The sequence below is a fragment of the Electrophorus electricus genome, chromosome 12 (assembly GCF_013358815.1).
Source record: "Electrophorus electricus isolate fEleEle1 chromosome 12, fEleEle1.pri, whole genome shotgun sequence".
NCBI lineage: Eukaryota > Metazoa > Chordata > Actinopteri > Gymnotiformes > Gymnotidae > Electrophorus > Electrophorus electricus.
Window position 1 is genome coordinate 21,516,060 of NC_049546.1, and position 19,864 is coordinate 21,535,923.

General features: G+C 46.9%; 1 protein-coding gene across 4 annotated transcripts; it reads left to right on the forward strand.

Annotated features, from left to right (window-relative positions):
• The first annotated feature begins 242 nt into the window (after positions 1-242).
• Positions 243-18,888, forward strand: cyfip2 (cytoplasmic FMR1 interacting protein 2). 4 transcript variants are annotated; one of them, XM_035532187.1, is made up of 29 exons: positions 243-655; positions 4,161-4,311; positions 4,711-4,800; positions 5,318-5,395; positions 5,903-6,004; positions 6,133-6,314; positions 6,412-6,508; positions 6,920-7,048; positions 7,144-7,248; positions 7,335-7,423; positions 7,667-7,904; positions 8,207-8,499; positions 10,072-10,219; positions 10,376-10,529; positions 10,688-10,844; positions 10,932-11,028; positions 11,247-11,323; positions 11,423-11,531; positions 11,722-11,841; positions 12,006-12,205; positions 12,297-12,384; positions 12,691-12,834; positions 12,957-13,047; positions 13,252-13,385; positions 16,140-16,212; positions 16,336-16,430; positions 16,545-16,783; positions 16,968-17,115; positions 17,271-18,888. In XM_035532187.1, the coding sequence occupies exons 2-29, from the start codon at positions 4,195-4,197 to the stop codon at positions 17,436-17,438; spliced, it is 3,762 nt and encodes a 1,253-aa protein (XP_035388080.1). In that variant the 5' UTR covers positions 243-655; positions 4,161-4,194; the 3' UTR covers positions 17,439-18,888. The 4 variants fall into 4 exon arrangements, with proteins under 4 accessions (XP_035388080.1, XP_035388083.1, XP_035388081.1 ...); XM_035532190.1 differs by having other exon boundaries at positions 13,252-13,382; XM_035532188.1 differs by lacking the exon at positions 243-655 and adding an exon at positions 779-879 and having other exon boundaries at positions 13,252-13,384; positions 16,139-16,212.
• Positions 18,889-19,864: the final 976 nt, after the last annotated feature.

Below are 19,864 nucleotides of genomic sequence, written 5' to 3' on the forward strand. Positions count from 1 at the left end.
AATGAAGAGGCAGAGTTGTGTGGGCTACGGGCACGCTCTCAGTACTGACTAGAACGTCACGGGTGGGTATCGCGCGTGCATCCATTGTACACTGATAGCAGCACGAGACAAATGCAGAAACGTACTCAGCTGACTTCATATTTTATTTAAAGCGTTTACAGCAGGAAGGAGACGAAACTGTTTAGAGATGAATTAAACAATAATTGATTCCTTCCTTTCTCTACATGTTCTCTGGGAATTCAATGGACTGTAAGAAAGCGTTAGGGTGCATTTCCTCTGTCTAGCCAGACTATACCTTTAACCTCAACAGTACCTGTAGGACACCTTCCACACGCGCAGGTGCAGTTCTACAGCCTGAGAAATATTCAGAAACATCACACCAGTGGAATTTGGCTTTAAATAACACTTAATTTATAAAACCAGTTTTACCGACAATGCACCACTGGAAATGATTACTGGAAAGCAAACGGCCTCACAGTGGGTGCCTTAAATGTGCCGCTGTCGCTTTAAGGAAATGCACTTGCAGCCATTTTCTGCTCTTTGTGCGGGGTGAGTTAACGGCTCAGACCCACAGCATCAGCCGAGCACCGAGCACCGAGCACCGCGCGCGCCAGCCCACCGCCCGTGCCCTTTAGCGCGGACATGTAATTTGCAGGTACGCCGACGCCGCTCGTTTGCGATGCAGCCGGCGGCCCGGGATGCGCGAGAACGGCCCATGACGGTAGCGGATGAGCGCGCGACGGTGGCACGAGCCAGCCGGCGCTGCGAAGGCTGGGCTCGCCGCCCCGCGTCGTCTTTTATCTTGTTATCTTTGCGCCGCTAACGCTCCTCGCGACGGACGGCAGCCGCTGTAACTGAACCCTGCGCTCGCTTTCGGAGGTTTGTACGATCCGGGCCGCTCGTCGATGGCGCGAGTCTCTCCGAGCGCATCCTCTCGCGCTATGGGTGGGGTGAGAGCAGCAGTCTCAGAACCCTGATCGGAAATGCTGTCGGATAGCTCGGGCGCGTTTCATTTGACCGACTACGTTTGTTCGTACTGGGTTAAGAGACGTAATTATGCATAATTTATTATGTGAGATTCGACCGTTTCCCGTGCGCCATATAACGGAGGTCCGGTGGCGCGGCGGATGGGGGCGCCGCCGTCTGCCGGGCTCTTGGTCCCTGGCGAATGCTTTGACTGTAACCATAAACGCTTGGGACCAAGGTCTTGCTTACTGAAGTGCGATGGCGTTGGCTTTCTGCGCGTCGGACGGGCGTTTCTGTGGTTTTGCGTTTTTAGGCTTGTTACGTGTCGCGGGGTTAAAGGTTTGGAAAGCTCGTGCGTGCTCCCGGACTCGCACCTGGGTCGGGCCAGCCGGGCTTTATTAGACAAGAGCTCAGAGTGATTTGATGTCGTGTTCCAGCACTGTCCGTGTAACGGAGAGTTTTCACTTGGCGTCCACGACAGAGTCGATGATCGATAACTGATCCTTGAACAAGCTTGGTTGGTTCTGACCATGTTACAAGAATATGAAGACGTTGTTCGTTAGTCATCTGTCAGATAATGTCCACTGCAGCCTCCTTATTGAGACTACATTCGTACTAGAAATCAAGTCCATTTGAAATGTGTTATGTATTTCAAACCAGTTCTTCAGATATGGTGAGGTAACTGGTACTGTTATTCCCAACGTTTCCATGGGAACTGCACAATATGCAATAAACTATTATAGTATTATAAATATTATAGTACAATGCTTCATGTTGTGATTTTGGCAGAGCTACTGATGTCATGATTGAAGATTATCCTGCGTTATGTTGACACAATTGTTTTGGTTTGTTGCGGTCAGGTTACCGCGGGGATTAATCAAACCCCACCGAAGGCTGATCTGGAATCTCTGAGATGGGTCGTGAGGCTCACGGCACACAACAAAAACTTCTGTGATTTGTCATTTGTGTCTTGTGGCCTTCTGCCATATCTGAATCCTAAAGGTCAATAGAGGCTGACGAACGAGGGGGTTGGGGGCGGGGCCTATGGAGCCCCGCCCTGGTGCAGCTGGGGGTGTCGGGAGTCGATTTCCATTTAGAATGCCAAGATAACATGATTTTTGTTTCAAATTATACTACAGTACAGTAAACAAACACGTGTTTATATTTAATATCTGTATATAAGCTTTAAAATACAGTTGTTTCATTTTGGCATTAAATGTTCATTAACCTCTTTAAATGAACATCTCAAGATCATTAATCGTTTTAAAAAACGTTCAGTAGTTTCACAATGTGGATCAATAGAATCACGTCGTAGACTTTAGAATCGATGCATCTAGCAAGCCCGATGTACTGTTGTGTCCCTAATTTACGGTTTACACTCACTACATGTGCAGTAGCTCCCAGGCTTGTAAACAAGGTGGAAGTGTTTATGTATTCAGGACAGTGGTGGACTGGTTTTGTCAGGCTCACATCACATAACACTGTGTGCTTCGGTTCACTGTGCTGACAAACTGCTGGTCTGGGAAAGTTGACACTGGCTTCATCGACACTGAACTGGACTTCCTTTTGTCCTGTGATTTATATCTCTGTGTCTCTCTTCTGTGGTTTCTATCTCTGTGTCTCTCTTCTGTGGTTTGTATCTCTGTCTCACTTCCTTGTTCTTTGATGTCTGTCTACATCATACAGTGCAGACAGCCGTGATGCACACTCTTCAGCTAGGACGTGTGTGATGTATGTGACACGTTGCCAAGTGTCCTTCCTTGAATTCCGATGAATTCTACCCATTAAGCCACCAAGCACCAAGCTCTCCTAAAGCGGGATTAACACGACGTAGTCTTCATTTTTTACTGCCAGCATTCAAACAGGCCGTGTATGATGATGAGCCTACTTCAGTAGTCGCTACAGGCCTGTGTGGCATTCACTACGCTGCGATGGGAATGTGATATTTGTGGCTTGTCCCTGCCTGGGCAGATGTTTTATTTACACACTCGTGTATAAGCGTGCAGGCTACTTTCACACTTGTGCCGTCCTGTCACTTGGCCTGAAGCAATAGACTGTGTGAGTCAAGAAACTCCACTTTTCACCTCTGCTACTGCACTGCCAGGAGCTCTTTGCTTTGTTTTTGGTCAGACAAAGCCGATATTTCCTATTGTTTGATATCTCAAATTCACCACAGCCACGTTGTCTGCCAAGCTGCTTGGTAGCAAAAGTAAAAAAGAAATGACCTCCAGTAAACAAACTCATTCAGATGCTTGTTTAAATCATTCACTGCACATTTTTTGCGGATTTAATTTTTTTTTTCTTCAAATAAACCTAAACTGAAATTGGTTCGGTAGAGTGGACAGAATGCACAATGCAGTCTTTACTTTTGTCCACTGCACGGATAAGTGAACCTCACTACGTCACCATACTGTGTCACAACAGCACGCTCTTTTGGTGGTGTGAGCTTTGCCACATGTACACTCGTGCACTTTAAGTTCCTTATTAATTTCCTGTTTTATGAATAGGTGAGTTATTGTCATTTCATGTCAGTTACACGGTTAATCTTTTTCTCGTACAGATGACTACAGATAGGACAGTCCTGTGTTATCAGTCTGCGAACAGGTCACCTGTAGAGTGAGAGGAGGGTTAAGTTCAGCCTTCATGTCAGATGGTTCGTAGCTACACGTATATGCATGCTCTGCCCTTTGCTGCTATTTGTGTAAACGGGGCATTTCCTTTGCATATGTCTCGCCTCAGATCGCTGAAATGAACGCTAATGGAGCAGGAGTGAATTTCCCTCCAGCAGAGTAAAATCCGTGTGAAACCACTGGAACACAGTATTCTGCCAGCAGCCTAATGCGATCGTACCACTTAACTGGAGTAAAGAGACATTACTTACACACCAAATTAAAGGTCATGACCTTTGTGTTAAAATGGCAGCAGAGGAAAGTACTGCGTTTGGATTCAGATTTCACACATCCTTTTAAACGCTGCATCTGATGATGTCTAGTTGCCATGTGAAGGCATGTGTGGGTATTTCGAATGTGAAATGTCTCAAGCATTTGAAGATGCCTGGTTCTAAAAACACAAAATCACGAAAACGTAACATCTTTGCCACAAGTTTTTGGTTCAGCTTTTTGAACCTGTGTTCACGTTGGTGCGACCATCCGTTCATATGTGCAGTTTTTAACACCACCGCCTCTGTGTTGCAGCCTGGGACGTTTGTATGAGTGAAGCTGCATAGCCATGACAACCCACGTGACTCTAGAGGATGCTCTGTCCAACGTGGACCTGCTGGAGGAGCTGCCGCTCCCGGACCAGCAGCCCTGCATCGAGCCACCACCGTCCTCCATCATGTACCAGGTAGAGAGGACAGCCTGCAAACGCGTGCTATTGAAGGAACCCACACAGTAACAACCATGAATATTAGTGGAGGCATAGCAGGGTGGATCACGAACCAGAATGTTTGCTAAACAAACTACTGGAAACGACATCAGTGCCTTAAACATACTTGAGAAAATCATATTTAGAAATTGTAGAACCCTTACTTAAGAATGAAGAATTAGAAAACTGCTGTGTCAATTTTAGGAAAAGCACATAAAATTAGGCACTGCCTGGTTACTTAAAGCTAAATGAGCTACAACAAGGGGGGAAAAAAAACATCATTTATTCTCATTGACTTGGTAAGATGAATCTCAAGAGTTGTGCATTTGGGTTTGATGCGTTCATTCCTGATCTGGTGTGGCTCGTCTTTTCAACCAGGCCAACTTTGACACCAACTTTGAGGACAGAAACGCTTTCGTGACTGGTATCGCCCGATACATCGAGCAAGCCACAGTCCACTCTAGCATGGTGAGTCCAGAAAGAGGTGTCTTCTGTGCCATGTGACCAGGGCAGCCGCCTGCTAAGAGTGTAATCACATGTCCTGCTATTACTCATCACTCAGGTTTGGCCAGTTTAGACATGTAAATATTTTCCTGTAAACCGCTTTGACGTGGCATGAGCAGATTGGACGAAGAGTCTCGGAGTTCTTGGAACAGGCCCACGTAGGAATAGCACCCTGTCAGACGACTCAGTCGCACTAAGACAGTTTGCTTTTTCCATCCAAGTACTTTTTCCCCTTTTCAGTGGGAAAATGTGATCGTCAGGGCCCTGTGGTTAGTGCTCACCGTGCCTCTGTTCTAGCTGCCTCCTGTTTTATGTATTGCTCAGAATATTTAAAATAAAAAACCTCAAGTGAACTAGGTGAACAACGACACAGGTCTGTGGTTTAAATTTACAGTGTTTGGCGGACACAGTTATCCAGAGCGAATTACATAATTATCATATTGTCATACGTCACCCGTAACGATGGTGCGTCTCCCGTCAGAACGAGATGCTGGAGGAGGGGCATGAATACGCTGTCATGCTGTACACGTGGAGAAGCTGCTCCAGGGCCATCCCGCAGGTACACGCGCCACACCCACACTCGCACTCGCAGGACACTGAACGGCCACGTCTAAAGTTCCGCTTTAAAGCTTTACACTTTAAAGTTACACTAAAACTAAAGTTAAAGTTAAAACTAGTTACTTTCATTCAGAAAATTCAGATTTGGGTCATTTTCATTTTACTGAATCTTAGTTTAACTTTTGAAAAGAATATGTTCCTGTTTTGTTTAACAGGTGTGGTCAGGAGTTCCTAAGTTTTTTGTGAACCTCCTAAACTGAATTCTTAGTGTACACGGATAACTATGTCCACAAAGGACCTACTAAATCACTTGAATACAAGAAATCGTGTTTGTAGATAACGTTGCTTCACAGCTGTGATGTCTACTTGGTCAACACTGATATTATGGGTCATGATAATAAATATATTTAAGCCTGTTTTGTAAGGCAAAACATAAATCTGACTTTCTGGTTTAAAGAAGTGGATGTGCAATCGTCTTCTGCTGACGTTGCCCTCTTGTGTATGTTAGGTGAAGTGCAATGAGCAGCCCAACAGGGTGGAGATCTACGAGAAGACTGTGGAGGTGCTGGAACCCGAGGTCACCAAGCTCATGAAGTTCATGTACTTCCAGGTCCGGCAGGGTGTGCTCACCCGTTAGCCTTCCCTTCATATAGCTGTGAAGTTCTTTACCACAGTAGCTGCTCCCTTGTAAAGGCCCGAGGTGACGTAGCGCTGACGTAGGCGGTGTTTCTGTTCCAGCGTAAGGCCATCGAACGCTTCTGCAGCGAGGTCAAGCGCCTGTGCCACGCTGAGCGCAGGAAGGACTTCGTGTCAGAGGCGTACCTGCTAACGCTGGGCAAATTCATCAATATGTTCGCTGTGCTGGATGAGCTCAAAAACATGAAGTGCAGCGTGAAGAATGACCACTCCGCTTACAAAAGGTACGCGGCAGCGGGGACGCTCCCACACTGCATGCACGCCGTGGATTCTGTCCTTTCCGTGTCCTGTCCCTGACATGTCCCTGACGTGTCCCTGCAGGGCCGCCCAGTTCCTCCGAAAGATGGCCGATCCACAGTCTATCCAGGAATCCCAAAATCTCTCCATGTTCCTAGCCAATCACAACAGGATCACACAGGTGCACACAGGTTTCAGATTCTCCGCGTTTTTACATTATTTATTACCCCCTATAACCACTGCCTCCCCCACAAGACACGCTGCTACCACTGTGCCTAGTGATCAGGATGGAAGAAAGCTTAAAATTCATACATTTGACACGTACTGCTATTTTGAAAAAAATGAATAAATGCATGGGGATTTCCAAAATAACACATTAAGGATGCGAGTTCCGTTCAGACTCTGCCCGTGCACTTGTTTGGAAAGTCTTAACACTGCATTCATAAATACCACCAGTTTCAGCGCAGCCTCACTTATCCGTGGTGGGTTCGGAACGTTACACGTGTTTATTCGAACCGGATTTGCGGAAGTAACAGTATGACGGCGTGTAAACAGTGCGTCACCCTGACTTGGGCTTGGTCTTTGCTGTCAGTGTCTGCACCAGCAGCTGGAGGTGATCCCAGGCTATGAAGAGCTCCTGGCTGACATCGTCAACATCTGTGTGGACTACTATGAGAACAAGATGTATCTGACACCCAGCGAGAAGCACATGCTCCTTAAGGTACCGCCCACCCCAAGCCGTTGTTGTCGGATTGTTTGTTCGTTCGTTCGTTCGTTCGTTCGTTTGTTTGTGACGGTGATGACTCTTCCGTGCAGGTCATGGGATTCGGGCTTTATCTGATGGATGGAAACGTGAGCAACATCTACAAGCTGGATGCCAAGAAAAGAATCAACCTGAGTAAAATCGACAAGTTCTTCAAGGTGGGCTGGAATGTCCCAGCTGGGAGAAGGTTCTGCAAGCTTGCTGTGCGTTTGGTCCTGACCCTGTGCTTTGCGTGGGTCCACAGCTCCAGGTCGTGCCGCTCTTTGGCGATATGCAGATCGAGCTGTCGCGGTACATCGAGACGAGTGCCCACTACGAGGAGAACAAATCAAAGTGAGGCTAAAAAACAGATTTTTAAAAAGTCGGGCCCTTTAAAAGAAGGCATACGTCATGGTTAATCGTTACCCCTTCAGCCTCTCTGGGGTTGACTCAGAAGCCTAGCACCATAGGGCAGGGCTAGCTCAGTGGTTAAGGTACTTGACTTGTAATCGGAAGCGTAGTACCATCCCTACCTCGATATAACTCTACTCTGTCATTGACCTGTCTTCCCTGCCCTGATGTAACCGGCATCTCCAGGTGGACCTGCACCCAGAGCAGCATCAGTCCCCAGTACAACCTGTGTGAACAGATGGTTCAGATCCGTGACGACCACATCCGGTTCATCTCGGAGCTGGCGCGCTACAGTAACAGTGAGGTGGTGACAGGCTCAGGTCTGGATAGCCAGAAGTCGGACGACGAGTACAGGGAGCTGTTCGACCTGGCCCTCCGGGGCCTACAGCTGCTCTCCAAGTGGAGCACCCACGTCATGGAAGTGGTGAGTGTGTGCGCGTGTGCGCGTGTGGGTGTGTGCGCGTGTGGGTGTGTGCGCGCGTGTGGGTGTGTGCGCGCGTGTGGGTGTGCGCGCGTGTGGGTGTATGTGCGCGCATGTGGGTGTATGTGTGCGCGCGTGTGGGTGTGCGTGTGTGTGTGCGCGTGTGGTTGTGTGTGTGCGCGTGTGGGTGTGTGTGTGTGCGTGTAGATGTGTGCACGTGTGGGTGTGTGTGCGCGCATGTGTGCGTGTGTGTGTGTCGCACTCATGTTTATGGTCTCTCTCTCTCTCGCCCTCGCTGGCTCTAGTACTCGTGGAAACTCGTGCACCCCACCGACAAGTTCTGCAACAAGGATTGCCCCGGCACGGCAGAGGAGTACGAGCGTGCCACTCGCTACAACTACACCAGCGAGGAGAAGTTCGCCCTGGTGGAGGTGATCGCCATGATCAAGGGCCTCCAGGTACTGATGGGTCGCATGGAGAGCGTCTTCAACCAGGCCGTCCGGAACACCATCTACGCTGCCCTGCAGGACTTCGCCCAGGTCACGCTTCGGGAGCCGCTCCGGCAGGCCGTGCGCAAGAAGAAGAACGTCCTCATCAGGTGAGGGCGGGGCTGAGCTTCACCCCTCCCTAATCCGGTTAAAAACACAGCACAGGTCGGTTAGGAAACGACTGAACAAGGATGGAATTTTTCTGATTTTTGAAACAGTGCAGAATGGCGTCTCTCGTTCGAGGAGATTTCCGTCTGTATTAGTGGGGACCCAAAGTAAAAGCGAAACCAAATACATTCTTGTTTTCAGAGTTTAGCATCAGGTCCGTTGCAGTCAGTGATGGTGTATGTGTGGAGTCTGGTGCCTTTATCACGGGGCTCTGGGGCATCTTTCCCAGGGAGAGGAGGAGGCGTGCAAGGCCTCAGCTGCTCTGTGCTTTGGAAGTACGTCCTCAGAGATGTTCAGTGAGGTACATCTTCAGAGGGGTTCATACCCAGCGAATGGCCAAACTCTATAGTTGTTTTAACAGTGTGCTCTGGGTCATTTCTCCACTGCAAGGTGAAGCCCCCTTCACAGAGTTTTAAGGAATTTGGTTGGATCTGTCCAAGTAAGCTACTGTCCACTGCAGAATTCATGTTTCTGCTACCGTTGGTAGTCAAGCTGAGAAAAGCTGAGACAAAGCTGAGACAGGTGAGATGGTTCCTCTGAGAGACATGCAGATGCCGCCGTGTCTAGTATTCTAAGGAAGATGAGCTGTTCTGTATCGGGTCACAGGTTCCTCATCTGTCATATAGTGTATCATGATGTTTTCCTGAAGTGTCGTGTAGTCCTGGGTGATTTTCCGGATTCATTTGAATTAATTATTTAGCACAGTTTTCAAAATGCGATAACTGATATAAAACGCGCTTGTTGTTCCTGCACTTGACACAGACACAGACACAATCTGCCCTCCAGTACCCAACGCTCCTGTTCAAATCCAGCTGTTGCCTGCAGCGCTTTCTGGCGCTGCACTGATGATGTAACAGGCCTGCAGTGGAAGGAAATGACAGTGCAGTGACATCGTGAAAAACTATCGCCAAAACTATCAGCAAAACTATCGCGAAAGCTGTTCTCAAACAGATATTGCTTAAAAAACATTTTCCTTCTGTAGTTGTACAATTTTGAATGTAATAAGCATATTTAAAAGAAACTATTTTTTCACTATTTGGCTGCTATAGATTGTGAAGTTTATAATTTTGTCACCTCTACATTTTTCAAAATCCATTCTAATAAACTATTTGCATTAAATTGTCCTTTTGCAATTGTTTTGTGTAAGAATTAAGAAATCCATTCATGAATTAGAAAAACATTTTTATCACCCAGCTCAAGTATCGTGATATTACATTTTTGCCATATTGCCCCACCCCCTGTGTTCTGTGTTTATTAAAAGGTGTTGTGATTCCTATATGATTTACTCAATATAAATGAAAGTAAGCTTGAATTAAAGACAGTATTAAGTATTTGAAACCTCATTGTTTCATTCTACATCACTTCAACGTTATGTCACAGTTCAAATACCTGCACACATTAGAATGCAGTGTTTTAGTACAGGATACGTCTGCTTAGGTTTGATTTTTGATTCTGACTCAGCGAGGGCACGTGGTTGCACAGCTGACAGTTCCTACACGTGTGTGTCCTTGCAGTGTTCTTCAGGCCATCCGGAAAACCATCTGTGACTGGGAGGGAGGCAGAGAACCACCCAACGACCCTTGCCTGAGGGGGGAGAAGGACCCCAAAGGAGGCTTCGACATCAAAGTGCCCCGCCGTGCTGTGGGACCGTCAAGCACACAGGTCAGCCGAGCTGAAGACGTGGGTCTCATTGCCACGGTTGCTGCTCGCCAGTATAGATTGCGTTCACAGGCATTAGTGGGACTGTAATTTTTAGATGAACAGGTACCTTGGTTGATGTTCTTTGACCCGGTGTTGGTGTCCCTTGTGGTGCTTCAGCTCTACATGGTTCGGACCATGCTGGAGTCTCTGATAGCAGACAAGAGCGGCTCCAAGAAGACCCTGCGCAGCAGTCTGGACGGTCCCATCGTCCAGGCCATCGAGGACTTCCACAAGCAGTCCTTCTTCTACACCCATCTCCTCAACTTCAGCGGTGAGGAACCGCTTTTCTACACGAACACGCTCACCGCACTTTCAAATCACAGCTACTCGACAGTATCAATAGTTTCGCACTGTTTGGCATGCGGGATCAGTGTGTTTAGGTTTCTTACGCGGTGGTTGTGCATGTTGGCCTCTCCGATTGGTCCTCAGAGGCTCTCCAGCAGTGCTGCGACCTGTCCCAGCTCTGGTTCCGGGAGTTCTTCCTGGAGCTCACTATGGGTCGCCGTATCCAGTTCCCCATCGAGATGTCCATGCCCTGGATCCTCACCGACCACATTCTGGAGACCAAAGAGCCCTCCATGATGGAGTCAGTACACACACACACACACACAGTTATGACATAACATGGGACTTGTGTGTTTTTGTTGTTAATGATCCGTTTCGCTTTTTCTAGATACGTGTTGTATCCCTTGGACCTTTATAATGACAGTGGGTATTACGCCCTGACAAAGTTCAAGAAACAGTTCCTGTATGATGAGATTGAGGCTGAGGTAGCGTGTTTTAAGATTCCTTTCTTCCTTTATTGATCCCCGTGGGGGAAATATCGGGAAAAGATGTAACCATCATGCCTCGGTGGGCTCAAGCCACCAACCTTTCGGTTAAGAGTCACACGCCCTAACCCACTGCATCACGGAGACAGAGCTGCACTAGCCTCAGTAGCCCAACTTGATGTTTTATTCATGTTTTGTATCTTGGATTCTTTGTCTAGGTGAACCTTTGTTTCGATCAGTTTGTCTACAAGTTGGCTGATCAGATATTCGCGTACTACAAAGCGATGGCTGGCAGGTGAGCCGCCAGGACGTCTCTGTTCACGTCCGTGAATAGTTTTGCATTTAGCGTTGGATAATGGTGCTTGACCTTCGCGTGTTTGTGCGTTTGTCCTAGTGTCCTCCTGGATAAGCGCTTCCGGGCCGAGTGTAAAAACTACGGCGTGATCATTCCTTATCCGCCCTCCAACCGCTACGAGACGCTGTTGAAACAGAGGCATGTGCAGGTAAATGCCCCTGGCCCCTGGCCCCTGGGTCCCTGTGCTCACCTTTCCAGCCCCATGCAGGTCCATTCCAGCTTGTTTATCTAGTGCTTCTCTTTTTGAAACTTGCTTTTGTGAGACAGATTTGCTTGGGTCCCACAGCAGCTCTGCTCTGACATCGGTATGACCACGGAGTTTGTGTTTGTGTTCTTAGCTTCTTGGGCGCTCCATCGATCTGAACAGACTGATCACCCAGCGGATCTCGGCAGCCACGTACAAATCTCTGGATCACGCCATCAGTCGCTTTGAGAGTGAAGACCTCACGTCCATCGTGGTAAAACAGCAGTGCAGGCAGCAGTAGTTTCTTCAGCAGATGGTGCTCTCGACGCTGTTTGTTTTCTGGAGTTGCTTTCTTCATCCTCCTCATCCTGTGTGTGTGTGTGTGTGTGTGTGTGTGTGTGTGTGTGTGTGTGTGTGTGTGTGTGTGCCTGCATCCAGGAGCTTGAGTGGTTGCTGGAAATAAATCGTCTGACTCATCGTCTGCTGTCCAAGCACATGACCCTGGACAGTTTCGCCGCCATGTTCCGCGAGGCCAACCACAACGTGTCGGCCCCGTATGGCCGCATCACGCTCCACGTCTTCTGGGAGCTCAACTTTGACTTCCTACCAAACTACTGCTACAACGGCTCCACCAACAGGTTGGCGCAGACGCATGATCGGATTGGGTGGTTAAGTAAGCGTGTCAGTAGAGCTTCACTGTTGTTAAACTGTGTTGCTACGGTGATGCAGGTTCGTGCGCACGGCGATTCCCTTTACCCAGGAGCCTCAGAGGGACAAGCCTGCCAATGTGCAACCTTACTACCTGTACGGCTCGAAGGTGTGTCTTAGCCCCGCCTTAACACTGTAACGTTTACCTGTACGGCTCGAAGGTGTGTCTTAGCCCCACCTTAGCACTGTAACGTTTACCTGTACGGCTCGAAGGTGTGTCTTAGCCCCGCCTTAGCACTGTAACGTTTACCTGTACGGCTCGAAGGTGTGTCTTAGCCCCGCCTTAACACTGTAACGTTTACCTGTACGGCTCGAAGGTGTGTCTTGGATGTCTAATCTTAATTATGATTGGTGTGTTCTACAGAAGGGTGCGCTGTGCTGAACATTATTTAATCATGTCTTCCCTTCTTCGCAGCCACTGAACATTGCGTACTCCCACATCTACAGTTCCTACAGGAACTTTGTGGGTCCCCCGCATTTCAAAACAATCTGCCGTCTCCTTGGTTACCAGGGCATCGCCGTGGTGATGGAGGAGCTGCTAAAGATAGTGAAAAGCTTGGTACTGTAGTTTCTTCTTGTAGTGCCTCCTCTCTGTCTCTTCTCAGTCTGATCTACACGGTGTTACTTCTTATGTCTGAGTTTTGGGGTCTTGTGCATTTCTCTTATTTGCGTGGCCCCCAGCTCCAGGGCACAATTCTACAGTACGTGAAGACTCTGATAGAGGTGATGCCCAAGATCTGCCGCCTGCCCCGGCATGAGTATGGCTCTCCAGGTGAGAGGGATCCCTGCGCGCAGCTCATGTTTGCCAGACTCAGAACGTTGAGGACAGCTTTACTGTCAGGACACTGTAACTCTGACCCTGGATTTCCTTGTCGTGTCGTGCTGTTGTGGCGGCCTAAAAACCCCCTCCATGTCCCGCTCCGGTTTGGGATGTCCCACTGATGTCCTCCTGGCTAATGTTTGGCGCGTTTCTCAGGCATCCTGGAGTTCTTTCATCACCAGCTGAAGGACATTATTGAATACGCCGAGCTGAAGACAGACGTGTTTCAGAGCCTGCGAGAGGTCGGCAACGCCGTCCTGTTCTGCCTCCTCATCGAGCAAGCTCTGGTGAGGACCTTTGACCTCTGACCTCTGACTTCACCCCTCTCCCCCTCTCACTCTCTCATGGCAGCAGAATCTGTATCATTACCGCCACATGTTAGATGTTTTGTAGTCTCTGGAACCCTGGATTTTACCACCTTTTTTGTAAATGTGGCTTAACATTATAAAGTGTATAAAATTCAAAATCATCAAAATCTTAAAATATATTTTTGTATGTATTACAGTATTTTTTTTTATGTACTGCCAAGCCTTAATCATTCACGTAATGTTTGTCACTTTTCTGGTCGTTTTTATACCAGTCAGGCTGTTCTTTCTCCGTGACTAACAGGATCCAAGATTGATTGTGACTTTTTTAATTTCTTGTTTGTTTATTGTTGTTTATTTAGTGCTCTGTCTAACCATGTGCCTTATTCCCACAAAAATCAGTTCCCCTCTTTTAGGTGGAGAGTCTCTTATGGCTGTTTGCTCTGTCAAAGTGATGTTGCAGTGCAGGAGTGTGTGGATGTTTTCATTAAAAACGCAGGCTACGTTCACATTACCAGGCTAAAGTGACTCAAAACCGATTTTTTTTTGTGTTCACGTGACACAGATCTGATTTTTTTTTCAGGGCTGTGTGGACACAGAAATCCAACCTTTCCAAATCAGATTTGAGTCACTTTCGTGCGTGGTTCTAGATCGGATAAGTATCCGATGCGTGGCATGAATGGAACTGGATCAGATCAGAATTCATGCGGCTTTTTGCCTCCATGCATGTGCTTAGCGGGGCCGCCATCAGCCGGCCCCAGAAACGCGGCACGTGCGCCCACACGCCACACACACACGTGTCCGCACGTCACAAATGCGCGCCCGCACACGTGCCCAAACGTCTCACGCGCAGCAGCGTCAGCAGTCACTGCCTGGCTTTTCTTGGCCCTCTCGCCCTGATCGTGTACGGCTGACAAACTGTCCGCTGCCCTCCAGAGCGAAATGCGATGCACACATGAGCTACTAGTGCATTTTGCTGATTTTGTATCGAGTTACTCCATGGCGGCACAGGTAGCTCGTATCAACATGCACATGCGAGCTATTTCAGGGCACAGATGTGTTCACATTACACACAGATTTGGGTCACTTGCAATTATGAATGTGAACCATCAATACGGGCAAATGCAATCTCAGCTAAAACTGGAACTGAACGAAGGTGCTCGTAATGTGAACATAGCCAACATGGCCACAGAATGTGATCTATTCTGTGTTTTGTTTGTGTGTGTGTGTGTGTGTGTGTGTGTGTATATATATGTATATGTGTGTGTGTGTATATGTATGTATATGTGTATATATATATATATATATATATATATATATATATATATATATATATATATATATATATATATATATATATATATATATATATATCTCCATTTAGGAGTCAATGTACATGATTGTCCCACTGGACACAGTGTACAGTGAGTCAGATACTTTGTGTGTGTCTGTGCCTGTGATGTGTCGCTAGAAGATAGTGCTGCCATCTGCCTCTAAAATGCAACTTTATTTTTCATTACACGCTGGCAACAACAACAGGTGGTAAGGAATCAGGTCGAACTTGTACCGCAACCGCACAGAGCCAAAGCACACTGTCCCTGGTCCTTGTCACATTTTTGTTTCTCTGTTTTTTCCCTTTATTTTCTGTTCTTTTCTCCCTCGCTCTGGTGCCCTACTCTGCCATGGATCAAAAATTCCACGCTCCCCCGCTAACTGGCTAAGGAAGTTCCATGCGGTTCTGTTGGGCCTGTTGCTGGTAACCAGACAGAACAAGTCGCTGGAAGAGATTCTTCCTCCGTGTCCATGGCAGGCTGGGATGCCGGTTTCTGGCTGACCGTGACGTCTCATGTCGCTGGTGCTGTCCTCTGCCCTCTCCAGCTCATTCCTCTTCTCCGACGCTTGTCTCTCCAGCTCATTCCTCTTTTCCGACGCTTGTCTCTCTTCATTTCTTTTCCCAAAACGTGACCCTCTTTCTTTTCTTTTTTTTTAAAATTTCCCGGCGCATTCTGAATGTCTGGGCAGATCATCGCACGCTGATCCCTCCTCAACGTCACTCTCGACGGGGCACGAGTCTCCTCGCTGCTTGGGTTACTGTTGCGTTTAAACTGGGGGGCTGCCAGTATGGCCCCCACCTCCTGTCACTAGGGCTTTCACTAAAACCAGTCTCCTGTGGGGCACTATTTTCCCAAGGCCTCATGGGTAAACCGTGTAGTCCATGCTATTTAATTTTTTTCCTTCCTGACTATTTCCATTTATTTTAGCTCTGAGCAGACCTAAAGTGATATTCAGGTCTCCTCTGGAGTTTCTGTTCTATAATCTCCCTTCTTGAAACCTTTAACAAAGGAGGATTTATGAAAACAAATAAATTAGCATTGCTTAATGTAATCATTTTCCACAGATAAATCTACTGAAGATATTTATTTCATTTGTTTATTTTATTATTCTTTTTTTCTTTAATATCCAAAACCAAACGGCCAAGAGACGAGGATTTCTAAGCTTCTTCAGCCACACCCATCTTGGATCTCTTCTCTTACACATTTCACATGCTCATGCCTGTAATATATAATCACTGGAAGACTAATCCATTCTTCACACTACTGTAGCTGTGAGTGTGCGTGTATGTTTGTGTGTGTGGAGTGTTGTGGGTTTTTTTTTCACACTGGAGCCGCGATTCCTTTGTGCATAAAGATAATTCTTGGTGCTCTGCGTTTCTCTTCGTGTTCATTTGTTTTGACCCAGTCCCAGGAGGAAGTGTGTGACCTGCTACATGCAGCTCCGTTCCAGAACATCCTTCCCAGGGTCTACATCAAAGGTAAAGAAAAACACACCTTCAATTAACATTACAATTAATACACTGAACGTTTGGTGGGATGAGTAGTTGTCATGGCCCCCTGTTGGTGGGATTTTCTCTGGCTGGTGACTGTTTGGTGTGCAGAGGGCGAGAGGCTGGAGGTAAGGATGAAGAGGCTGGAAGCGAAGTATGCTCCCCTCCATCTGGTTCCCCTCATCGAGCGACTCGGTACTCCACAGGTGAGACAGCCGTGCTAACGTTCTAGCTGCTAACAGGGCACTGAACATTCAGGTGTCCATTAATCTTCTGCCCTTATGTTTTCTTTCTGCGGCGTCCCGGCTCTGCCCTGCCAGCAAATCGCCATAGCCCGTGAGGGGGACCTGCTGACCAAGGAGAGGCTGTGTTGCGGCCTATCCATGTTCGAGGTCATCCTGACACGCATTCGCAGCTTCCTGCAGGACGGGGTGTGGCGGGGCCCCCCGCCCACAAATGGCGTCATGCACGTGGACGAGTGCATGGAGTTCCACCGTCTGTGGAGCGCCATGCAGTTTGTCTACTGCATCCCGGTGGGCACGCACGAGTTCACCGCCGAGTACGTCCGAGTTAAACTCATCTCACCTGTCGGTGGTCTTTGTGTCATAATAGCTTTAGAAATCTCCCAGAGGTCTTGCTGAGCGGTTTTGACATATGTGAGGTGTCCCGGTCGGCTGCAGTGATTTGGTCTGGCCGGCTCCCGTGGGTCGTGCTGATTGGTGTTCCTCCGGTTCCATGTCTAGACAGTGTTTTGGGGATGGGCTGAACTGGGCGGGCTGTGCCATCATCGTGCTCCTGGGGCAGCAGCGACGCTTTGATCTCTTCGACTTCTGCTACCACCTGCTGAAGGTCCAGAGACAAGACGGCAAGGACGAGATCATCAAGAATGTGGTATGTGTTGCGAGCGGGGCCACTGCGGCCCTTCAGATGTGTTTGTGAACTGAAACTCTGGCTAACGTCAGAGGAACAGGATGAAAAATGCGGGGTAATCTCTTGACCTTTGTCTCCTGATCAGAGCATGATGTGTCACTGTCGTTGTTTTTCAGCCCTTGAAGAAAATGGCGGACCGCATCCGGAAGTACCAGATCCTCAACAACGAGATCTTTGCCATCCTCAACAAGTACATGAAGGCTGTAGAGACTGACAGTTCCACGGTGGAGCATGTTCGCTGTTTCCAGCCCCCTATACACCAGTCCCTGGCCACCACGTGTTAAAAGCCCCCCTCTCAGTTTGCCCCGTCTGGGGCAGCTCGCAATGAGACGCCCTGGAAAGGTGAAGGTCCTTTCCCCAAGATTAGGTCCTCGCGCGATAACACAACCTTGTCCTATCTATCCTCAGCCCTGGACTGCCACATTAAGATCGTGTCCTTCACGGCTGGTTAGAGATCAGTGCAAGCACTGGATGGAGTTCTTTCATGAATTTGTACTTCAACAAAAATGTTTGCAGTACGCAAGACAAATGTAATAAAATAGCATTTATGTTCAAGTCAAAAGTAAATAAACTACTTAAATATAAATATTTACATAACCAGAGCGGATGTGCTAGTTTATATAGTGATTGTTTTATTTTTTAGTTTAAAAAGTCTTATATCTAGACACTTGATGGTACTGAAAGCAAATGATTGCTATTAGTTCTTTTAAGTTCTTTGAGTTCTTTTCTCTTGTTTTTACCCTCAAAGTCAGTTCCCCCAATCTAAGTCCAGTTTCTTTGTAAATTGTCACATACTACACTGAGTGCCCAGGGCACAAACTGAAATTGAGTTGTGGATACTAAAGAATTCCATCTAATTTCATTAGTTATTTATTTACATCTGCATCACAAGTTAAAAGGATTGGCACGTTTGATTTTCCTTCATTAACCCATTATTCTGGTTTCACAAATCATTTTTACCTTTTTCTTTGTAACTTCTGTTCTCCATTGTAGATGTCATTGATGGACAAAGTGAAGTATTGAGTGTGGTACTTGTTCTATTTAATTATGGCATTATGTGTAAACATAGTATTCGTTCACAAAATGAATCCAATGGTTGCCCTTAGTAGTAGTATGTCAGTTTCTGGACTGCGTATCTTAGCTCAGACAGTGGAGCTGCTGTTCTCAATGTACAGGATCTTAATTTCAGTGCTGTACTGCACTGAAGGATGAAGGTGGCCTTTTTAAATACCTCATTTTTTCCCAGTGCAGTAGTTGAACTGCATTATCCTGAGTCCAGCATGGAGGCCTTCAGAAGACAGTGCTCCCAGTTTCATTAGAGCAAACCTCCACTGTCGCAAACCTGCATCATCTCAGAGCTCCACCATCTCAAACCTGCATCATCTCAGAGCTCCACCATCTCAAACCTGCATCATCTCAGAGCTCCACCATCTCAAACCTGCATCATCTCAGAGCTGGGGTTCCAGGAGCTTACGGCTTGCTTCCATATATCCTTGGTTATAGCAGTGTTGGGGGAATAAGGAATAAATCATCCCCATTTTGTGTACATAGAGTCACTGTTGGAGGCTAAAGCTACTGTTGTGAATGGATTATAATTTCATCTTGTTCCTCCGTATATTTTTCTTTTAGGAACCTGGTAAAGATGATCCTTTTTCAGGACTGTTCATACATAGGAATTGTTTTCTTTCTCCTTGAAAAACTAAATTTGTTAATGACAATAGCAAAAAAAAAAAAGAGAAAAAATAACTAGAAGTGAAGCTGTATGGCTGTTTTTAACCCTAGCATGACGGGTGTAATTTATTGTCATCCTGGATCTTATTGTGACATGAATTTTTGTTCATATTGATGTACACGTGATCAAGTGTTTTGAAATACAAAAAGGAGAAAGTTAATAAGATATACAACAGATGGTTCTACAAAAGAATTGATAACCATGTTGTATTTCCATGAAATTAAAAAAAAATAATAATTAACTGAAATGTGACTTGGAAATTTACTCATGTACAGCCAATAGAAACACCGGATTAAAGATTACATGATCCGCGATTTGTTCTTTTATTACATAGATATTCTGTACTTTCGTCTTTTTTAATATAACAGTATCGTCACAACATCCTTCAACTTTACACCGGCTTGCTATTAGTGGGGACCACATTTAGTTGTGCTAATCTGTAAATGAGGAAAAATGAAATGCAAATGACTTGCTAGCCTTTGTCTGGACAAAGGGACAAGGTTTTTCATTCTTTTTCTACCATAACACATCTTCTGTCGTGACAATTTTTCTTCCAAATACGTCTTGTTAAATCTTTTGCACCCCAAAATGCTGCGCATACAGTTGCTAATGCAATATTACACGCGTGCCTTTAATGTTGAATCTTACAGGTCGTTGGCGCGTGACAGTGACGGCGGTGTACCAGTGGTATGAGCCGGTACCGGAGAAACCACACCAGCTAGTGCAAGAACTTTGACGTCTGCCATTAATCGACGCTGTCGAGCCAGACTCCTCCAGGGAAGACCTCGTTCCCGGTTCCTTATGCACTCGTCCATCTCAATGCCACGTTTCACACACCCTCGCACCTGCTCCTGGGACAGGCTGGGATCGCTTCCCTGCCCCCAAACAGCTTTGGGATTCTGTTAGTTCCGTGTTAATGAGTGCGGGTCTGGCCGGAGGTCGTGTTCTGCGAGTAAACGTTTACTTTTTACCAGTATA